This window comes from Oncorhynchus tshawytscha, linkage group LG28, assembly GCF_018296145.1.
Source record: "Oncorhynchus tshawytscha isolate Ot180627B linkage group LG28, Otsh_v2.0, whole genome shotgun sequence".
In the NCBI taxonomy this organism is placed as follows: Eukaryota; Metazoa; Chordata; class Actinopteri; order Salmoniformes; family Salmonidae; genus Oncorhynchus; species Oncorhynchus tshawytscha.
The window spans coordinates 17,545,971-17,567,729 of record NC_056456.1 but is presented as its reverse complement, the minus strand read 5'-3'; the positions used below and the strand labels follow the sequence as shown (position 1 = coordinate 17,567,729).

Sequence of the window (21,759 nt, the reverse complement as noted above, 5' to 3'; positions counted from 1 at the left end):
CTTTTCAAGGTAGACGGTGTGGAGTAAATTAGAATGACAAGAAGGGGCCCCCTGGCTCTGCCCCCCTTCCGTTCCGCCCCCCGCGCATCAACCACAAGACTAGTTATCAGGACGTTATCCCCCCCCCACCCCCTACCCACCCTCTCCTCGCTAGCTGGGTAAATGCATTTCAACGGGAATGAGCGCCAGGACCGACTGGAACGGCTTTCTAGGGCAGATTATCACTCATCAAACCTTTACTGTGGAGAGAAAAGGTCACAAGGATTCATCGCTCTGACTGTTATGGAGTGTACAGTACACACAGTTCCAGTGAAGCACTGCAGTGGGCAAGGCCAGCGAGTACAGCGGAGCGGACAGATATCACCTTGCCACCTCTTCTGTTTCCATCTCAGTATCTGTCACTCAGTCTATTGGTTAACAGTAATGAGAGGACAAACCAAGGAAGTGAGCTTGATTTAGAAAAACTGCACTTATTTCAAAGCTGTTCTGCACTTGTTGAGAGTGCTTCAGAGGGACTTCCAAAAAGTGGAAAGTCAGCAATTCTCTGTCAGTTGATACCTCCTCAGGAGGTCACGCCCTTTAACATAGAAGCTGTATGCTATGAGAGGCTACATTTACACTGAAAGGCACTTTGATCAAAGGGTATTTGGCTCCACAGGAACACAGGCAAAGTCAAGCTGGGATGACCTTTTAAAAAAATTAAAAACATTTTGATAACTTTCCACTCCGTCACCAGTAATGCGATGTCGTCTTTCCAAGAACTATAACCCAGACCAAAACAAACCTAGTGTAACTGACACCATCAAAAGGGTGAGCCTGACACAGCTCTGACAGTGTTCCGTGTAATAGACCAGACAGGCTGCAGGTACCTTATTGCTGCTTTGCCTCCCTCTGTGTTTAGTACATATTCAACAGCCTCTGACCCTCTGCTGACCCTCCACAAACATGACCCACATTGGAAAGGCTAGGGCTGCGTCTGAAGTGGTACTCTGTTCCCTATATAGTGTGCTACTACTGACACAGAGCCCTAGTTCAAAGTAGGGTACTATATAGAGAATAGGGTGCCATTTTAGACACAACTTAGGTTTCCACACAGGTACATATACTTGCAGTCATCTCTATCAACGCAGAGGCCTGGTGGAAATGGGGATGAGTGACAACACAGATCGATAGCTAGGACCTATGGAAGCTGCTGCAACAGCATCTACATAACCCACATAGGAAAGGCAGCGTCTCTCTCTGTGGGGCGATTGGTTTCCACAGCTCCTTCTGAAACGCTTGCAGTCATCTCCAGTGATACAGGGGCCTGTCCTAACAGTTTACAGGCAACTAGAACGAACAGCAGCTGTTGGAAAGAACACACCCCTCACACCATATTTACACCTCGTCACTAAGGTTTTCCCTAATCTGGGTCCCAAATGGCACTCTATTCCCTACTGTACATAGTACACCACTTTTAACAAGAGCCCTAGAGAATAGGGTGCCATTTGGGATGTAGCCCCTAGTCAGGTAATATGGCCCTACTCATAGTCATAACACCATCTGTTGATATATAGAATCCCAACGCCAACTCAAGACATGGGGGTCTGTCTAATATAACACACTCCACAAAGACAAGGCTATGGAAACCAACAACTGCCCACACTGCAGCACATCCATTACCACAACACTAATTGAAATTCTCACAAAACAGATAAATCCATTGACTGTACAGCATAGCAAAGGCATGGAGAAAAGCACGGTGTACTAGGCCTGCAGGACTTACTGAAGACTTACTGAGGATGTAGAGGGAGAGGATGATGCCTGCCAGGCAGAAGCCCTCGAAGAAGCGCAAGGTGCTGAACATGGGAACGTTGATCGAGAAGGCCACGGTCAGACCGAACACCAGCATGAACAGGACCGAGATGATCAGGACCGGGTGGCGACCAAACCTGAGGATGGAGGGAGGGGAGAGACACAAGGGGGGTGAGGAGATGTCCCATATTTAAAACAATACAAGCTAAAGACTTCGAGTCGGCCCCTTAAGGTATTTTATTGTTTCGGTGCATTAGCAAGAAACACACTGAACACTCCTGAACTGTCAATTCAAATATATTAACTTTATTATGTAGTGGTTAGAAATAAAACTCACCAGTCTGCCAGGACCCCAAAGACCAGGTATCCGAATATGGAGCCCACGAGCAGAGAGAACTTAGCGATGTGGACCTTCCATGCCGAGTCACACACCAAACTCCACTGTAAAGGAAGATTAAGAACATATGAAGGTTAGGCTACTATTGGCCATCCAATGTAAACAACAGATGTGTTGTTTCTGCTTTATCCGGACCCATCTGAAACACACACACACACACACACACACACACACACACACACACACACACACAATACGGCGTAGGGAGAAAGAACACATTAACATCAGTCATTTTATATTCAGACTGGAATTAATTATCTCAGCCAAGGTGGGGGAAAAAAAGCACCACCTTATGGTTGGTGAACTCCGAAAAGTGCTGGTTTAAATTACAGACAATCGCCTCGGGTCCCCGGTCACAGGGAAAATGACGCAGCAGGAGACATACTCAAGTCACTCATTTATTGCCACAAACACAGCATTGAATTGTTAGTACTATTGTTGATAATGGTGGAAGCTAAATTTATTTTTTTGCATTGATGCACTAGCACCCCACCCATGTTAGGAGAAGTGTCCAGAGTTTGCAGTACAGTATGCAATCTTCTGCTAAAGTGTACTCCACTTGAATGAAGGTATCCACATCTCTCTTGGAAGAACTAAGACCTGTTAGGGTGGAACTATGTTTTTGTAATTGTCCCTGCCTCACCCGCCCATTGGCCTGGGATCAGGTGGGCTGGTTCAACAGTTGGGAGAAATGTCCTAGCATGTTCTTAGAGCAGCCCATAGTCCCTCCAGCAGGCCTTACAACACAAAATAAACAATCCCTGACTATTTATTTAACTAGGCAAGTCAGTTAAGAACAAATTCTTATTTACAATGACTGTCTACCAGAAGGCAAAAGGGACAAAAAAGAAGATTGTGGACTACAGGAAAGAGGGCCGAACACACAGACAGGACTGTAGTGGGGCGGGTTTGAGAGCTTCAAGTTCCTTGGTGTCCACATCACCAACAAACGTCAAATGGTCCAAACACACCAAGACAGTCGTGAAGAGGGCATGACAATGCTAACGACTTTGAGTGCGTACGGCCCAGAACATCACTGGGGCCAAGTTTCCTACCATCCAGGACCTCTATACTAGATGGTGTAAGAGGAAGGCCCCCCAAAAATTGTCAAAGACTCCAGTCACCCAAGTGCTCATACTTACAGCACTATCTGTGACGTGATTGAGTATATAGTATGTTTATTGGTCATAGTATGACAAAGGTTTCCGGATGCCGTACTAAATTCCCCAAATAAGAAGCACACACGCAAAGGACACTAATTCTGTAGTTTAGAACCATAATTCAATTCTTCATGAAATGGACATGGTTCACATTGTTTCCAGATTTTAAGAAAATGGCAGAAAATATGCAGTCGAAGTACAATGAGAGCAGATACAAATTCATTGCTTTAACTAATTATGACAAATGTTATGAAAATGTTGAGCCAATGTAATAAACTAATTACTTTTCAAATAAGTTAACTTATATGTTATATTGGCTGACAATTTGTTAGCTACACTGTCCTTACGAACCACATAGCGTCTCAGTATAGCAGTATGTTGTAGCTAGCTACCTAATGTTAGTTGGCTACTTAAACATCATACTTGCCAGTATATTAACTATAGGCTCACTACCTACCCAACGTTTATTGATTTGATTATTCCCATCATTCTTAGCTTAGCTAAATGGTATAGTTGTTCTGCTTTCTCATTTGACAAATCGGGTGCTTCCATAAATTTGCTCTGGCTATTTACTCTGAATTCGGAGCTCTCGCGTTTGAGTGTCCACAGTGCAGAATAAATCATTTACAAACGCTCAACACCCGTTGAATATGGCCAGTGTCAGTAAACGTCGGCAAAAAAAAGCGTAATTAAATTGTTGCCAGCAGCACAGTTGCAGTCACCAATGCTCTGGTAACATGAAAACTGCCTAACCAGCTCTGCCACCAGAGACACTGGGTTCTGAGCCCAGGCTCAGTCACAGCTGTTGGATAAGGGATTATAAGTAAGCATTTCACGGTTAGATCTACCCCAGTTGTATTCAGCTCATGTGACAAATACAATTTGATTGTCTCTAGAAGCGCTGCGCCGCCCTGTGTGATCAGGGTGATTGCAGGCTGGTGTCCATTGCCTGGATAGCTGCCCTGTGAGCACAGCAGCGGGTGCTGCATTTGCTGTGGGGAATCTCGTCTGGTGGATGCAGCAGATCCATGGGTCCCTGGACCAACAAGCTCAGCTTTGTCTTAACAACTACATGACTGCCTGCAAAACATGATCGAACAAGCTGGACTGGGGTGATGAGGTGCGAGTAATCAGCACTGATAAGAAGCAGAGGTGTCACTTGGTTCAGCTCCTGAAGTGGCAGTCGCCTGAGGTGGTCGTGTTGCCTGAGCCATCTGAACAACCGTTGGATATGAAGAGGTGTCGGGATATTTGGACCTATACTTCTACATGTGCACTTAATGGAGTACAACGAGGTGCTATCCACCACAGATAGTCTCCTGAAGTTAAACAGAGCCTCACGGTGAGCTTGGCTGCACCGTCGACAGTGGCTCTTGTTCTTCAGCCACTTGAGGCTCTGCTCGACAGTCATTGAGTTGAATCTGTAACACCTGATGAGGTAGTCGTCCTTGCTTTTGCACAGGGGCAATACGCGTTGGCCTCTGCTGTGGGCTGTGTAAGTGGTAGTTCCTGTGCAGGTGTCTTTGAAGCCCCATAGTATAGCGGCACCGGGGTGTTTCTGCTCAAAGGCTGCAGGCTTGTCCCATTGTTTAAGGGCACTGGCTGCTCTGGCACTCTGTTTCCATCTTCAGCCATTGTGCTAAGTACAAGTGCTTGCTTGTAGGTAGGTAGGTAGGTAGGTAGGCAGGCAGGCATGCATGTATGTATGTATGCATGTGACTGACGTTGGCCCTGTATTCAGAGCTTCCCCAGAAGACACTCAACTTGAGCCACAGGACTCGATTACCCCTGGGACAAAGTGAACAGGGCATGCTCACTAAGGTCTTGATGAGAAAAGAAAACTGACAGTAGCCTTGTGTCCCCTGGCCGGATGTCTTGCAACTTCATGATGACAGATCTCCAGGGCCAGGTAATGTAGCTGGCCCCATTGCTGCTCAAGGTCTGCCATGGCAGCGGTATATGGCACTGGGTCGTGGAGTGAGATGGCCATGAGACGGGGATCAGGCAGCTTGAGGTGGTCGAGAAAGTGGTGAAACTTGACCAATGCATCCTCATCGGGGAGCAACAGGTTTTCAAGGGCCATCTTGAAGAGAGCAACCTCCTGTCATCTTTGTTGAAATCAGGGAGCGACAGTGTCTCTAGGTGCAAGAAGGCGCCGATCCGTGGCAGGTACTGTGGCAACCTTGGCCAGGGCCGAGGCTGGTCAGGTGGGTAACACTGGATGCAGAGGTGGGTACGTGTAGGCGGTAGTACCTAGATACAGCTACTGGCTCGGGGCTTGTGCTGGTCATCTCTGCTGGTGCAGCTGCTGGCTCAGGGGCTGTACTAGCTACTGAGGTGGGTACGTGGAAGCCACAGCGGCTGCATCCGGGTGGTAAGAGTAAGCTTCTCCATCTCCAGCGTCTCCAGGAGACCTTGGACGCCTGAGGCCTGTGACTAAGGATTGGGCCGGTCGAAAGCTTCAATGAGCACGTCAAAAGATCTCTCCGGGTAGGTGAGCCTCCTGAGCAGGCCGCCGTCATTCCCGCCCTCCTCTTCTCGCCAGTGTGTGCTTGCATAACTCTGGTCAGGACCGCCCTGATCCAAGGCCAAGAGTTGGCTGGGGAGCTGAGAGGACAGTGGCTAGCCCCTACTGGTCATTTCTCCAGGTTAATTGTCTCTAATCCATCTCGAATCAGGATGCCGGTGAGCAGACACGCGAAGGCAGACCCGTGAGTCCCTAGACCAACCAGCCCAACTTTGTAGTCTTAACAGCTACAGGACTGCCTGCAATACATGATCGAACAAGCTGGACTAGTGTGATGAGGTGTGAGTAATCAGCACTGATGAGAAGCAGAGGTGTCACTTGGTTCAGCTCCCGGAGTGGCAGTCACCTGAAGTGGTGGTGTTGCCTTTGAGCCTCAGCAAGGCAGGCAGGGTTAATAGTCTCTAATCCGTCTCGAATGACCATGGAAAAAAAAAAAGTGTGCCACCTGTTGGTCGGTGAACTCAGAAAGGTGCAGGTTTAAACTAGAGACAATCACCCCGGGTCCCCGATCACAGGGACAATGATGCAGCAGGAGATACTCAAGTCACTCATTTATTGCCACAAACACACACACACACACAGACAGCATTGAATTGTTAGTACTAGTGTTGATAATGGTGGAAGTGGAGGAAGTAAAAAGTATCATTTTTTCACATTGACACACTAGCACCCCACCATGTTAGGAGAAGTGTCCAGAGTTTGCAGTCAAGTATGCACTCTTCAGTTATGGTGTAAGAGCAGTGGGCAGCCCATCCCCCCCCTCTAGCAGGCATTGCACCTCAAAAGAATAAACAAGCCCAGACTATTACTAGGAGGATTTTCTGCGTGTGTTACTCAATGCATCCAATAACTAAAATGAAGCACATACATTATTTGTCAGACAGTATGGGGACCAAACGCATTAGCTACCTTGCTATAGGGCTTTGAAACAGGCAACAAAACCCCTGTTCCCAATCCAGTTTCCCCTAACCAAACTCCCACTTTGCCAACCCTGCCTTTACCAGAGACTCAGCAAAACACAGAAACGTTGTTTTAAAGCCTCCATTAAAAATTGTTCAGCCATGTAAATGTACTATAGCCTATAATGCAGCGTTTCCTCTTCCAGTGCCTAGATCTCCCTCTGTGCGTAGGCTATAATTACATATACCCCGTCTGTGTACTCTCCCTCCGGCTGTGTACTGTAGTCCACTACCCCAGCAACAGTGGGATTCCCAGAATGCAAAGCATACTCTGCCACTCTAGATGATTTGCATTTGATTTATTTATAGATATAGTAGGTGCATACATATATGAACAGAACAAATCAACTTTGAACAAATCTCACACAACATGAATTAAGGAGATAGCTTTATTAGACATGATGTACAACTAATCGTATACGGAGTCATAGCTCCTGTACAAGTACTGTATGTGTACAGTACATAAAGTAGATGAATAAACTCACTTTTGAGAAAACTGATGATAATTTCACCCCAAATCTGTTTGACTTATCCACTCCACTATCGCCCGACAATTTGAGTCCAATGCAGCTGTGAACTGAGAAGCAGGCTATTGGGGATGGTTCCTAGGTTCCTGGTACTCTGGTCTGGAGCCCCCTCTGTGCATACAAATATGAGGAAGGAATATAACAATGGATATGAAATGGGGACTGGGTTTGCACTTCTCCTTTGAAACTCAATGTCTTTAGGCGATCAGGGTTTATAACCTCTGGCATAGTGACCTGTTGTGTTCAGAGTGGAAACTTCTGGAGGATTACTCATTGCCACCATGCAGTGATCATGAGACACATGTATGCCATGTCATTCATACCTTCAGTATCGATGTCACTATGGATCAAGACCAAGACAGGAGGCAAACAAGTTACTCAATGTTGCGCAATACCACAAAAAAAAGCCAAGGAAGTCTGCTCTGTCTTGGTCTGTGTCAAACTAGCGTGTTGAAAGTGTGGTGTGTGTGTTTGCGCTTCAGCGCTGGGACTGTGAAGAAGACCATGGGATATGGAGAACTCATGACTGTGCAGAATGGGGGACCAACCAGACCACGCGGTCGAGGTGACTGACTAAGCATGACCGATTAATGCGGTTCAAAGCAGTTGACGACTGCAAGGTTGAAAGTAACCTTAACCATTAAATCAGCAAAGAAAGAGATGACCGGGCAAGAAGCCTGACCACATCTTAGTTAGAGGAACAGTATGTCTTAAAGCTAATCTTAAAATGTTAACCATAATAAAAAGCCTAACCATGCTTCCTTTCGTGCACTCATTCACTCACACACTATTGTAAGGGTCATTGCAGAGAGCTGAATTGAAGGCTCTGTGTTAGAAGGCAATGCCTTACTAATCCATTAGTTTGACAGGCAAGTGGAAGGACAAAAGGCCTATTTGTGCTCTGGGTCTGTGTGTGGCAGCAGTGGAGGGCATCAGGGCCTGAACACTGGCCCCGAGTGACAGCCCCAGTTCTGGGAGGAGACAGAGGGGGACAGGAGCCTCCCTGTATAAACCCCGCTGCTGTGTCTGTCGTTTAACCCCAGCGGTCACCCTGCATCAGTGATTCTGATTCGTTTAACCCCAATGGTCACTCTGCATCAGTGATTCGGACTGGCCCTGACAAGGATGCTTATGCACCAACTACAGCTACATGTACAGTACATGTCTAACTAAAGAGTGGGAGTAGAAAGAGGGAGGTGGGGGAGGTAATCAAATGCTTGACAGTGAATGAGGATTGGAAAGAGAAAGAATGAGAGAGAATAAGGAACTATATTAAGGGAAAAAGAGCGAGAAATGATATGCCTGACAGGGACTGTGAAGAGAGGGAGAGTGGAGAGACTGATGCATAGTTACCACCTAGCAACAGACTCACCTTGGTTATCAGTTCTTTCCTAATTAACAGTCTACGTTTAGAAGGATTCTTTCATCTCTGGGATCAGGGAATATAGGAGAGTAGGTGGAGGTGTGAGTGACAGAGATGTCAAAGACCTTCCATTACATCTGTCATAGAAAGAATATCCAAAAATATAAACCCACAACTGTACCATCAGTGAGATCATTTCGATAATTAATATGCAACTCATTGAGAAATCCCCTAGGTTGGAAATCCCCTAGGTTAGAAATGCCATATTCTAGAGCTATTATGTGAAGATTTTGATATCATATCCCAGATAAATATCATACCAGAATCAATTCTCAAGTTACACAAAAGGTTAAACAAATTACAGAAATGTTCAACAGGACTGTCTGGGACATACAATTTACATGCTGAGCAGACAATGGTGACATCCATTCAAAAACCAGCTCAGGTCAAGTCTCTACTGTTAACATTCATGGAAATTACGGGGCACCTTTTCTCTCGGGGGCACAAATAAATGAACAGTCTGAAGAAAAGTACCATTATTCCTCTACTGAAATGAATGGTTTTAGCCTTGGAGAACAATGGCACGCTCAGTGACAGCAAAGGGAAAACAGTCTTCTACCACCACACCACAATCTCATTATGAAGGCCTGCTGTGTGTGTGTGTGTGTTTCCATGACAGAGCACACAGTGAAAAATGGTACCAGTGTCTGTCAGACCACTTTCTGAGAGAGAGAGAGAGACTTGATCAGATCAAACTAAAAAAAAAAGACTTGTCTTTGAGTTCTGCAGGAAGCATGACGACACTCGAGACATTCTTACCATATCCTGAAAGTGTATACACAAGACATAGTCAAACACATCAAGGATCAGAAGACATTCTTCAGTTTGGGTGTGTGTACACTAAGGTAATAGCATACTGGGTATGAGTCACCATGTACTGTGTAGAGAGAGACTATACAATATTATTGGGTGGATAGTGGATGAAACGAGAGGCTTTTGTCCTTGTAGTGTGTCGGCATGCAGTGAACGATTACTGTACTGCCTGACTCTCATAGCTCCTCTCTGTCTCTTACAAAAAGTGCTCCAGTCTAATCAGCTATATTACCAGAACTGAAGAACCATATAATTCAATGTTTAAAAAAATATATAAATCTTACGGTTTGTCATCCTGCAGAGAGAGGGCGTGATTAGCTACTTCCCTCTGATCCTTGCATGACATCAATTCATCCTAAAACCACTGTGACCAGGGCCAAAGGCTGAGCCGGGTCACATATTTAGTTGCATGTTTACGGCCTCTCTGCTCAAAAACACACCTCTTATCAGAATCTAACTCCCGCCAGCACACACATACGCCTGTACAAAGCTTTATCTTTCAGTGCCACAGGCAGGCCTCTTTTCCTCCCACCTGACGTGTGTGTTTGCGTCTATCCAAAACAGATGTGTCGGTCTCCTGCTGTTCCACCCTGATCCTGGGTCTGTGGATAAGACAGGGCAGGCCAATATATGGAAGATTGAGAATCTCTAAGGCTAGGGGTTCTTGTATTCACTCGCAGGGCATTGTGGGGGCCATTATCCAGTCCTGCTACTCTGTCACTACAGTGGAATTGGGTGTCATAACATACAGTTTATTCTTTACCTGTAGAAAAAGATTAAGACTTTTGTAAAAAACAAAAAAGATATCTGCTTGGACATATACACATAACGTGTATGAGAGAATAGGGGTGCAAGCTTGGGGAGCTGTATATTCTAACATTTCTTATTTAAATTTGAGTAATTACTGCATGCTGTTATACAACAGAAATATATAAACGAAACAATTTCAAATATTTTACTGAGTTACAGTTCATAAGGAAATCAGTCAACTTAAATAAATTCATTAGGCCATAATCAATGGATTTCACGACTTGGAATACAGATATGCCTCTGTTGGTCACAAAAACCTTTTTATTTTTTAAAGGTAGGGGCGTGGATCAGAAACCCAGTCAGTATCTGGTGTGATAACCAATTGCCTCAGATATTGGCGGGAAATGGAACAGGCTGACATACAGAGCATCACAAACATGCTCAATGGGCCTCAGGATCTCATCACAGTATCTCTGTGCATTCAAATTGCCACTGATCAAACAAAATTACGTTTGTTGTCTGTGGCTAATGCCTATCCATACCATAACCCCACAGTCACCATGGGGCACTGTTTACATCAGAAAATCACTCGCCCAAACACGTGGTCTGCGGATGTGAGGCCGGTTGGACGTACTGCCAAATTCTCTAAAACGATGTTGGAGGTGGCTTATGCTAGAGAAATTACTATACAAACAGTCCCACCTAGATACTTCTACAGCTACATTTTAAGAAGTGCTGTTCCCCCTTCTCTGCCTTCTCCAACCACTAACTCTGCAATTAATATGGACAACCACAACATTCCTTGACCACATTGGGGGTTTTAAGTCAGTATAGTCTAGATCAGTGGCCACCAACATTTTCTAAGTCAAGATCACTTTCACAGTCAAAAAGCAAGCTGGAGGTCTAACCCTCAGATTTTATTTTTTACATGACTTTAAAAAAACATGAACTTAATACAACAGTTCTGTAGAAATGTGGTTTGGGCAGTAGGCTTAATTCATGATCACAGTATATTGGCTATATGCCTGGCCAGCCAAACTTTTTATTCTCAGACCATATTATATTTAAATGCTCATGCTTTGATAACAAAATAAATCAGTTACTGTAGCATTTGCAAGGAACTGCAGAGGATGAATTGAAATAACTAGCTTTTTTTATTTTACTGGACTGATGTTAACTGCTTCTGATTGTCATGGTGCTTTCAAGACAACTAGGAACTCTCCCCCACCCCCCAAAAAATGTGAAGTCAAATCATGAGGTCAGTAATCTTCACGTTAGAAAGTCGGAGCTCTAGAAAGAGTTTCTGACGTGGAAGTTGGATCTAGTTTTTTTCCCCAAGCGTTCCCAGTTGTCTTGAGCCCTAGTCGGTCAGAATTAGTATTACAGGATGTGGGTGATGTGTGTTTCACTATTGCACATCAGTGATTTTAATGAACGAGCCTCATGGGATAAGGCTCCCCCAAAAAAAAACAAATATCACTGAGGGAGTTTGATAGTATGTTTGGTCTGTTCCCAGATGTAGTTGTCACACACTACTTCCGCCTACCACAACAACACACGTGGAAACCGCAGCGGCAATTCAAAATATGGCACCCAAGTCGAAGAAAACCAGGAACTGGGCAAGAGAGGAGACATTATGCCTCAAATCTGTGTTGGGGGAGCTGCGCTTCCAGCGCCATTTCGAGGAAATGATTCACAACCATAAAAAGTTTGGGAATAAATATTTAAGCATGTGTGTGAGGAATGTCCAGCCGTCAAGTCAACATTTGGCGACGCAGCGAAGTACTGTGAACAAATAAACTAGACAGAGCATTAAGCACAACAACAAATTGCTCAAACCCCCAGTTACTGCCCGTACTTTAAAGAAATTGATGCATCTCTGAGTAAGAGCATATTTTTATTGCATATCTGTTAGGTAAGCTAGCTAGCTAGCTACTGAATGCATGGCTAGTATGCTGGCTAGCTATCATTAGCTAGCTGGCGGGATCGATATTAAAATACACTTGACGAGGTGATAATAAATAATAATAATAAAAACACAGGGCTATCGATACACTTGGCTACTTATTTATTGCAGCTTTTATGTTTTGTAAGAGTGTTGAATGAAAACAGTGTATACAGTGCTGAATAAAAACTTAAACGTGAACTCATAAAAACAGCAGCTCTTTGCTGTATACTTTGACAGTCTCTCTCTGGTCATGATTTTAAAATGTATTAAATCTTACGTAGGCTAGTAGCCCATCAAAAACTTTGCTGTGGCCACGGACGTGGAAGCTCTGTAGGAACCTGGGATTTGAGCTATCCGATTGGCCAGTGCAGTAGACGCACAGATCTCCCGGGCCCGCCCAGTAGGCGGAGCGCATGTCTGGTGATCAACTTGGAATGTCTTGAAGATCGACCAGTCTATCATGATTGACCGGTGGGCGACCACTGGTCTAGATAGAATGTGATGATAGGAGTAGAGCCATAAAACTGGCTGTGTGATGCTGCTGCCATCTAAATGTAAGGTAGAATATATGAGCGGCATGAGATTAAGCAGGGAGAGTGGGAGACCCTCTGTCTCACTGTAATGATCCAGGCTCGTTTTATTTTATTCAGCTCAGTCCAATTAACAGACTCCCCGAGGAGCCCAAGGTCTCAATTAGGATGGGCCTCCACATCCACACAAGCCAGTCTGGATCCCCCATCAGCCCCTATCCGCTCCTCCTCTGAGCCTAGCGTTATCAAATCCTTCTCTGAACAAAGCTATGAGGGGGAGAGTTGCACTGAGGAGCACAGTTACTATGCCATGACTATTCAAGGAGACGTTACCATGGAAATCCATTCTGTTGCTCTACTATTAATATTTAAAGACGATATAGCCAAACTCTCATTGCATTATTACTATGTTGTACTATTACTATTCAAGGAGATATCCTCTTACTGTATTGCTATGCCAAGGCCTACTCAGAGACTTTGCCAAAGAAATTCCTTTGATTTCTTTTAGAAAGAGTTAAGTCTGAGATGAGACGTTTTCGGTGTGTTCCGGTACATTGCGACAGGAAAACGAAACCACCATTCCATGGTGTCGGCACTCTGCTCCACTCCTGAAGGATAGGGAGACACAGAATTCAGACGGAATCATGTGCCGTTATGCCTATGTAATATAAACACACCAAGGACTGCGGTGTCATCACTTTATGTCATCGTGTGTGTCACTTCCTGGTTATCGCATGTCAGACCAGGAGTCTAGGGAAAGGGAGTGGGCTTATAATGGAGGTCCTTTAAGTGGGATTGGATTCGTCCATTAGCCCGAGAATCAATTCCTTCTGGGGACGACCTTGTTGGTTTGTGGAATGCTTGCTTGGGAAAAAAGGACACCTAGTTTTTGTCACCAACTGCTCGGCCGTGTCAAGAACTGCCTTGCCCTGGTGCCAGTGTCAACAGGAAAACCAACACAAATATCAGTAGCTATACTACTTAGTCCAAGAGAGGAGGTGTAATGATGCAACATTGTTAGATATTGTTAAAAAAAAAAAATGTAATAAGGTCCAATGCAGACATTTGTATCTCTATCAAATTATTTATGGGCAACAATTAAGTACCTTACTGTGATTGTTTTCAAAAAATGTTTGTCAAAAATAGCTTCTTAGCAAAGAGCAATTTCCCAAACCAGAATTCTGAGTGGCGAGCAGAAAACTGAAAACTAGCTGTTACTTATTGGCAGAGAGGTTTGGAATGCCCTTTAATGGTCTATTAACTAATTTACCTTCTGATGACGTCGACATGCAGGCCAAAACTCCATCCCACCAAAACAGGTAGTCTTTTCAAACAGCTCTTACACTAAAATAATAAACGCAGCAATGCGCACGTTGGTAGGCTTTAAGTTCGAATGTTCCATTAGTTGGAAACTCCATTATCAAAAGTGACCGGAAATGAAATTATAAATGTACAGATTTTATTATAAAGGTGCATTTATGGTGAAAATGATCTTCCTCAAACTTGAAACTCACACGCTGCTTATATATGTCAGTTAGACTCTACACCCCTTGTAAAGCAGATTATTATGCTTCAGTTTAAGAATTTATTTTGCCACTTTAGTTATACAAACCTTATTAAAACACATAGGCCTATGGGCTAGGCAACATGAGGTGTGTGACTCGGATTTGAAAAAATTACACAAAAAAACGCATTGTTTCTTATGCAGGGCATCATTAAAGTGATAATATAGAACTCACAAGTGATAGGATAATGTTGGCTCCGATCAGACTATTCTTGATTTAATCTGGTCTTTACATAGACTAAATAATATATATATATTATTTAGTCTGTGTGTGTGTGACATTTGTTTAGATGTAGAATAGAGCATTATCATGCACCTGTATCGAAATGGGCAGGGGAAAAAATACATGTCATCTATGCACTTAAATAGCGAATGCAGGACGCTTTTCCCCATGGTTCATTTTCATGCCAGCCAGGTAGGCTATTCTCCGGTTGTAAATATAAGCAATGTGCTTAATATTAGGAAAGTTGAGAAATAAATATAGTAAGCCTATAGAAAGCTGATGGGATCCTCTTTTTAATAGTGGCCATCAACTCTGTTTCCTCCCGCAATTGCATAGCCTATAGAAATGTTGCACAACATGAGTTCATGGGCTCTCATGAAGTGTTTGAATTCAATTTTCAAATACAATTGCATTGATGTCAGAGTGATTAGAGGAACAATAGAGTGCCGAGTACAAGGCAAGTTTGGTAAGCTACTAATTACCAGCAGCAGCAACAGAGCTTGGAGAAGTCTTATTACCGTGACTAAACAGTCATGTGGAATTTGACTGCCTTTGTGACACGTGGCCGCCGGTAATACGTATAGTACTGAGGCTTCAAAACCAGCCTCTTTATCAAGCTGGTCCTCTTATGTCTTTGAGTGGCAAAATGTCAGGTCAATATAGACCAGACTAGTGTTTCCCAACTCCAGTCCTCAAGTACCAACAGTAAAAAAAAAATTGTAAGCATCAACAAGCACACCTGATTCAACATGTGAACTAATAATTAAGCATGTAATGAGTTGAATTAGGACTGTTTGTCCCCGGGGCAACAACAAAAATGTGTACTTATGGACTTGAGTTGAGAAACACTGGACTGGATGACGCATCTGTGGGTAAACTGGTGTATTTGAAGTACAGTGTTTGATTACGAATGTTTACCTTCAACAGAAACCTAACAAACTCTACTGCCCCTTCCTTCCCTGCCCCACGGAGATGGAGATACTAGGCTACTTTAAAAAAAAAAAAGTTTGCTTTCGACAGGTGTAAACACACACCATTGACTCACATAAAACACAAATGACAGGGACACAGGACATAGCATTTAGAATGTAGTAATACGTGACCGTAAAGTTCAGTTTTCAACCTTTTTGATAAAAATCATTAACTCAGTCCAGAGGATGTTTAGTTTATCTATGTAAGAACTTACTACTCATTAGAAAGGACTCACTGGGACAAAGTGTAATGTCAAAGCCCAGCAAACAATTTGGGGGTGTACAACATTGGCCTACAGTCGTAGTTTTGTTGCTGATGTGCAGCCCTCCAGAAATGGCATCTCTGCTATGGATGTACTTTTATACCGCTAGGGGTCCATGAGAAGAATGCCAAATGATTTCTCAATATCTTCTCACAGAAAGACACCCTTTTGTGAAATAGTAGGCCTTGTGAGGTCTATTTTGAAAGTGCAAAATCCTGTTTTGTGTCACTATTTTTTTTTAAGTATATCTAAGCCTTGTATATAATAAATAAATACATTTTATTTGGTGGACACCTTCCAGGGCACTCAATAACATCTTATATTAAAAGGTAGGGCTACATCAAATCAAGAGCAGTTGGTACATAAGATCATCAAATCAAGTGCCTCAAAGTGCAATTTTAAATTAATGGACCAGACAAAACAGGAGCGATAAAAAGAGTGGTTGGATAGAGGATACAGTTTAGACTAGAGGGTAAGGGTTTAGGGGGTTGGGTTGTGAATAAGTTACAGACCAGGTTTAGGGTAAGGGTGTGGGTACACATAGGTATACAGAGAAGACACAGAAGGGGGGGTGGCAGAATCAATCCTAAACTATAGGCCAGGGGTAGGCAACCCTTAGCTCAGTTGGTCAGGTGTGGTGACTAGTTGGAACAAATTCACGCAGTCTACGGCACTTCATGAACAGGGTTGCCTACCCCTGCTATAGGCTTAATGTTATCGAAATCCTTGAAGAGGTGTTTTCTTAGGAGGATGTTGAATGAGATGACTGTCTCTCTGCATGTTGTGTGTGTGTGGGGGGAGTGCATTCCCAGGACCTGGGTGCCTTGCAGCTGAAAGGCCGAGCACCAATGTTGGAGAGGGGGGTGGCAAGGAGACCAGCAGAGGAGGAGCAGAGGTAGTGGGAGGCATAGACTGGGAGGAGGTGGGTGCCAGGTTGTGGACAGCTTTGTATGTGAGGAGTGTCTTAAAGTTAATACGGGATTGCACAGGGAGCCAGTGTAGATTGATTAGGATTGGTGTGATGTGTTCGGTTGGCCTGATGCGGGTGAGGATTCTGGCAGCAGATTTCAGTTGATGTCATTTGGTGGGGATACCAGTGAGGAGAGTGTTGCAATAGGCTAAACAGGAAGTTCCGGAGGCATGGATGCTGGAGGCCTAGATCTAGGCCTGTGCGGATCGATAAACACCAGAGGAAGAGGAATTGAACTACAACTGAACTAAGCAGTATACCATATTTTCTGACATACTGTTATTGATGCAGGGCCCGGTTTGGGTTTTTACTTTAACTTCTCCACCGGTATTAGAATGTTTGGTTTGTTAAATGTGATACGCCATGTGTAATGTCATTTTTTATAGCTTACTTCGCTACTTGAGTCATCTCCCTCAGCACCACTTTCCACACAGACCTAGCCACGCCCCCTGTCATTCAAGGAGAGCATTTGATGTTCCTCACCACGAGACTTGCGGTCGTTCAGTCTGCAAGGTCAATGCAGCACATGCGACAATGTTGATAACAATGTTGTTTTCACTTTGCTTCTTAATATCAATCCACTAGCATTCTATAATGACAGTATTAGTTTGTTTCTTACATCAGCAAACAGCATCCTTATGTAATACATGTATCACTAGCCACTTTAACTATGCCACTTTGTTTACATACTCATCTCATATGTATATACTGTACTCGATACCATCTACTGTATCTTGCCTATGCTGCTCTGTACCATCACTCATTCATATATCCTTATGTACATATTCTTTATCCCCTTACACTGTGTATAAGACAGTAGTTTTGGAATTGTTAGTTAGATTACTTGTTGGTTATTACTGCACTGTCGGAACTAGAAGCACAAGCATTTCGCTACACTCGCATTAACATCTGCTAACCATGTGTACGTGACAAATAAAATTTGATTTGATTGATTTGAGTTTGTCTTTTCTTAGCAAGTTGCCCTAAATCTTGTGATATGCTAATAGCTAGCTAGCTAATACATGTAATGAGTAAGAGCAAACGTAGCTAGCTAATACGGCCTGATAATACCAGCGATAGTGTAGCCCTAAATCAGCATGCTGTTTGTGCAAACGTATCTTCTAAATCAAAGAGGAATATGCAAAGCAAGAAAACGTTAGCTACATGAAGCTAAGAGAAAACATGCAATGCAGCTAAAGCTTCCTGAGTCCCCTAGGAAACACTTTAGTTCCTACCCTGTCACAATAACTCCTCCCTGGCATTTTAATTAGTTGTCATCTAAAACTGTATTCAAAAGTGCCCACTATTATATTCTAACTATAGAATAGTCATTATATTTCCACGATTCCAACAGTTTCTCTAATTCGCAAGTCAAATCGCAACATTTGGTTAAAAATAAGTGTGAGATTATTTGCCCATATCGTGCAGCTCTACGTGGCAGTGGTGTAAAGCACTTTAGTACTTGGCAGTATTTTTACTTAAGTCATTTTATTTTTACAACTTATACTTTTCTACATTCCCGAAGAAAATATTGTACTTTTTACTCCATACTTTTTCCCTGGTACCGAAAAGTACTCATTAAATTTGGAATGCTTGGCAGCACAGGAAAATGGCTAAATTCACACCCTTGACCAGGGATGTTCTCTTGACATCTACTGCCTCTGATCTGGAGGACTCACTAAACACAAATGCTTTGTTTGTAAATTATGTCTGAGTGGTGTAATGTGCCCCTGGCTATCCGTATGTAAAATTTTAAAAATTATGACATCTGGTTTGCTAAATATAAGGAATTTGAAATTATTTATAGTTTCACTTTTGATACTTAAGTACATTGTATAAATGACATTTACTTTTGATATTTAAGTATATTTTAAACAAAATAATTTTAGACTCTTACTCAAGTAGTATTTTACTGGGTGACTCACTTTCACCTGAGTCATTTTCTATAGCTGATCTTTACTCAAGTATGACAATTGGGTGCAGGAACTTCAGAAATTATAAAAGTGCGGACATTTGTTTTGTTGAAGTTGAATTGAACAGTATAAAACAATCAGACTGGAGAAAGACTAATTGAAATCACTTAGAATGTATTTGTTGCCACCCTAGGATCACTAACGACTCAAAGCAAATGTAGACCTTTCATTATTCAAAAACGAAAAATACCGTCATACCGTTCAATGTTTTTTAAAATACCATGAGATAATATTTGGGCCATATCTCCCAGCCCTAATCTGAACTATCAACAACTAAAAATACAATGGAAACGGGGCAAAAATCCCATTACCTGATGACTACAGTCCTTGATACAGTAGTCGTGTATACATTTCAGATATAAATTCAGAAAGAAAGAAAGGCAGACTAGTGTTGGCGTGTTAAGTTAAATATATGGCAGGTGGCAATAGCAAAACAGGGAAGTCATTATTCTCGGGAGGCGCGCGCGGAGGAGCACTAATGAGCATGACAGTACATGCCCTTTGCTCTAAATCAAAACTCGAGTATCACTTTGGTCTGGGTCTTTATGGCCACAGGCACATTCCGCCGTGGTCAGAGATCTCTCCACTCTAGCTCACACCTCGTCAGCTGCTCGGAAGAGTAATATCATGCCATCCCTCGTTTAAGAATACTGTTGGCATGTTAAAATTAAGATCACAGAACTGCCAACATACTGCCAGTTATTGACCATTATTATTCTTAGCCCCACGAACAGGTTATTCATGTACTCAGTGCAGCAGCTCATTTTATGATCCATTCCTGGGCTTGTTGCGCCAGTATTGGAGGCTGCAATGCATGAACCAGCCATATGTTTTGACTCATATGAAGGTGTGACGGTTAAACCAGGTGCTGGTCTGTAATCAAAACATTATATTGTGAGACCACAATACATGGAATTGTTTTATTGTACGACTATTAACCTATGTGAAAACGACAAAAGCCCTCTGGTAACAGCCTTTACTCGTGGCTGTGGGTAACCCGCAACAATATGCTAATAGCCTATTATAAATCAATTGACCCAATGCACCTCGTCTGAAAAGAGGGAGGAATGTATATGACATAATATAAACTATGGAAATGCAGTCCTAATTGCTCAATGTCAGGCCACGAAACTTACCTTGGTAACCACATTCTGAATGAGTCCGGTATGCAGCTCAAACGTCCACTCTTTGCACATACAATGTTGCAGATGCCTAGCCGTATCATTGTGGGTGCCATTGGTATAAACGTACGCCGCTGTTCGCGGAAAACTATTATTTGCCCCATGAAATAAAGGACTTCTACTCAAATTGGTCGTGTTTGCCATAGGCGGAACACATGTGTTGTTCGGTTGGGCAAGAAGGAATTCATCAGAGTACTGGCTGAATCCAATAAATAACGCCGGAATCCATGTCAGCACGATTAGCTGTCTCTGGTATTTCCCAAATCCCCCAAGAAAAGGCAAGACACAACTGTCAATGCGTGTGAGCAATCCCGGCGACTCGGTTTCGGGGGACACAAAGCCGTTCTCCGATTGATGGTCCTCGGTATCGAGCTGTACCACGGCCATCGCGGTTTCGCTCATGGATGCGTCTGTAGTGCAGCCGAGTTGGCAATGCTGCCGGGAGACTCCACACTGCGTCAATAACCCCGCTCTGATGGTGACTGCGGTACGTAGGCAATCACTGAAATTGAAGCAAGACGCACTTCTTTATGACCAGGAAGCTGCTCACTCCCTGTGATCCTGTTTAGGTGGACTCCCCGCACTATTGTCACTGAAGGAAAAGCGCTTATTTGGCTGACAGCAAGCAGGTTTAAATGCAGGCTGGCAAATGTCCTACATTAGAACAGACAAGCGCGACAACATGCGGCGAGGGAAGTTTTTAATCACCAATATTTCCCATCTGCTGGATACATCTAATTTGCATAGAATTTGATCAACCTATCTGTGTGAGCTGTGCCGGAAGAAGTAGTAAACCAAGGAAGGGAATACAACCTTGTCCCTTACACGGTTGCACGTACAGGTAACACACCTGCCCAAATACAGTCCTTTAGAGTAGCCTATAGCGTTTAGAGTTAAATAGTCACATGTACAAGGTTGCAGATGTAATTACAGAGTACAATACACTCATTGAGCTCTGACTTCTTGTAAACACAAGCCTATTCCCTCTTTCCTGTCAAGTCATCCGCTATATCGAAAGTTGATGTTTTTTTAATAATTTACACAGCGGTGGAGTACTACGGATTCTGTTTGCAGAATAAGATAGGCAGGACTTTGAGCAACCCTCCACCCTTGTCCGTCGCATACACCTACAAGGTGCATAATAATATACTAGTGGTGGGTCGTTTGCGAAGAACGTCGCTTTTTTTAACAGCTCTTTTTGTTGAACGTCCCCATTGTAATGTGTGTAGGAGACGTTTAGTAGGCCATACGCCTGCCCTTTATAGTTCTGTGACAATAGGACTGTCATAGTGAAGGGAAAGGAGAAGAGAGAATGCAATTGAGAGTTGAGAAGAAAAATGTAGGGGTGGAGACACACACACACACACACATACAGGGGGTATTTTATTATTACCACAGATATACAGAGAGAGTAATTAATATCACCTGTGCAATACAGTCAGTCAACCACATTATTTTATGATCTTATCACATTATTATTTAAGTAATGATTAACTGTAACTCTCAGCTACACTGTCTTGTGTGGTCAGATAAAATAATGTAAACTATGAGGAAATTACTTAATTGAAATCAACACAACAAAATCAATATGAAGTACAGTACCAGTCAAAAGTTTGGACACACCTACTCAATCCAGGGTTTTTCTTTATTTTTACTATTTTCTACATTGTAGAATAATAGCGAAGACATCAAAATGATGAAATAACAGCTTTGCACACTCTTGGCATTTTCTCAACCAGCTTCATGAGGTAGTCACCTGTAATGCATTTCAACTAACAGGTGTGCC

General features: G+C 43.2%; 1 protein-coding gene across 2 annotated transcripts in view; it reads right to left on the bottom strand.

Annotated features, from left to right (window-relative positions):
- LOC112226845 (solute carrier family 22 member 23-like) overlaps positions 1–20,777 on the bottom strand; it is a 53,131-nt gene extending 32,354 nt beyond the window's left edge. Inside the window, exons 1-3 of one of the 2 annotated variants that reach the window (XM_042308152.1) lie at positions 19,929–20,777; positions 2,132–2,235; positions 1,777–1,931 (exon numbers count right to left, since the gene is read on the bottom strand). In XM_042308152.1, the coding sequence (XP_042164086.1) occupies positions 1,777–1,931; positions 2,132–2,235; positions 19,929–20,375 (706 nt within the window). In that variant the 5' untranslated portion in view covers positions 20,376–20,777. The remainder of the gene's footprint in view (positions 1–1,776; positions 1,932–2,131; positions 2,236–19,928) is intronic. The other variant, XM_042308149.1, reaches the window with a different exon arrangement.
- Positions 20,778–21,759: the final 982 nt, after the last annotated feature.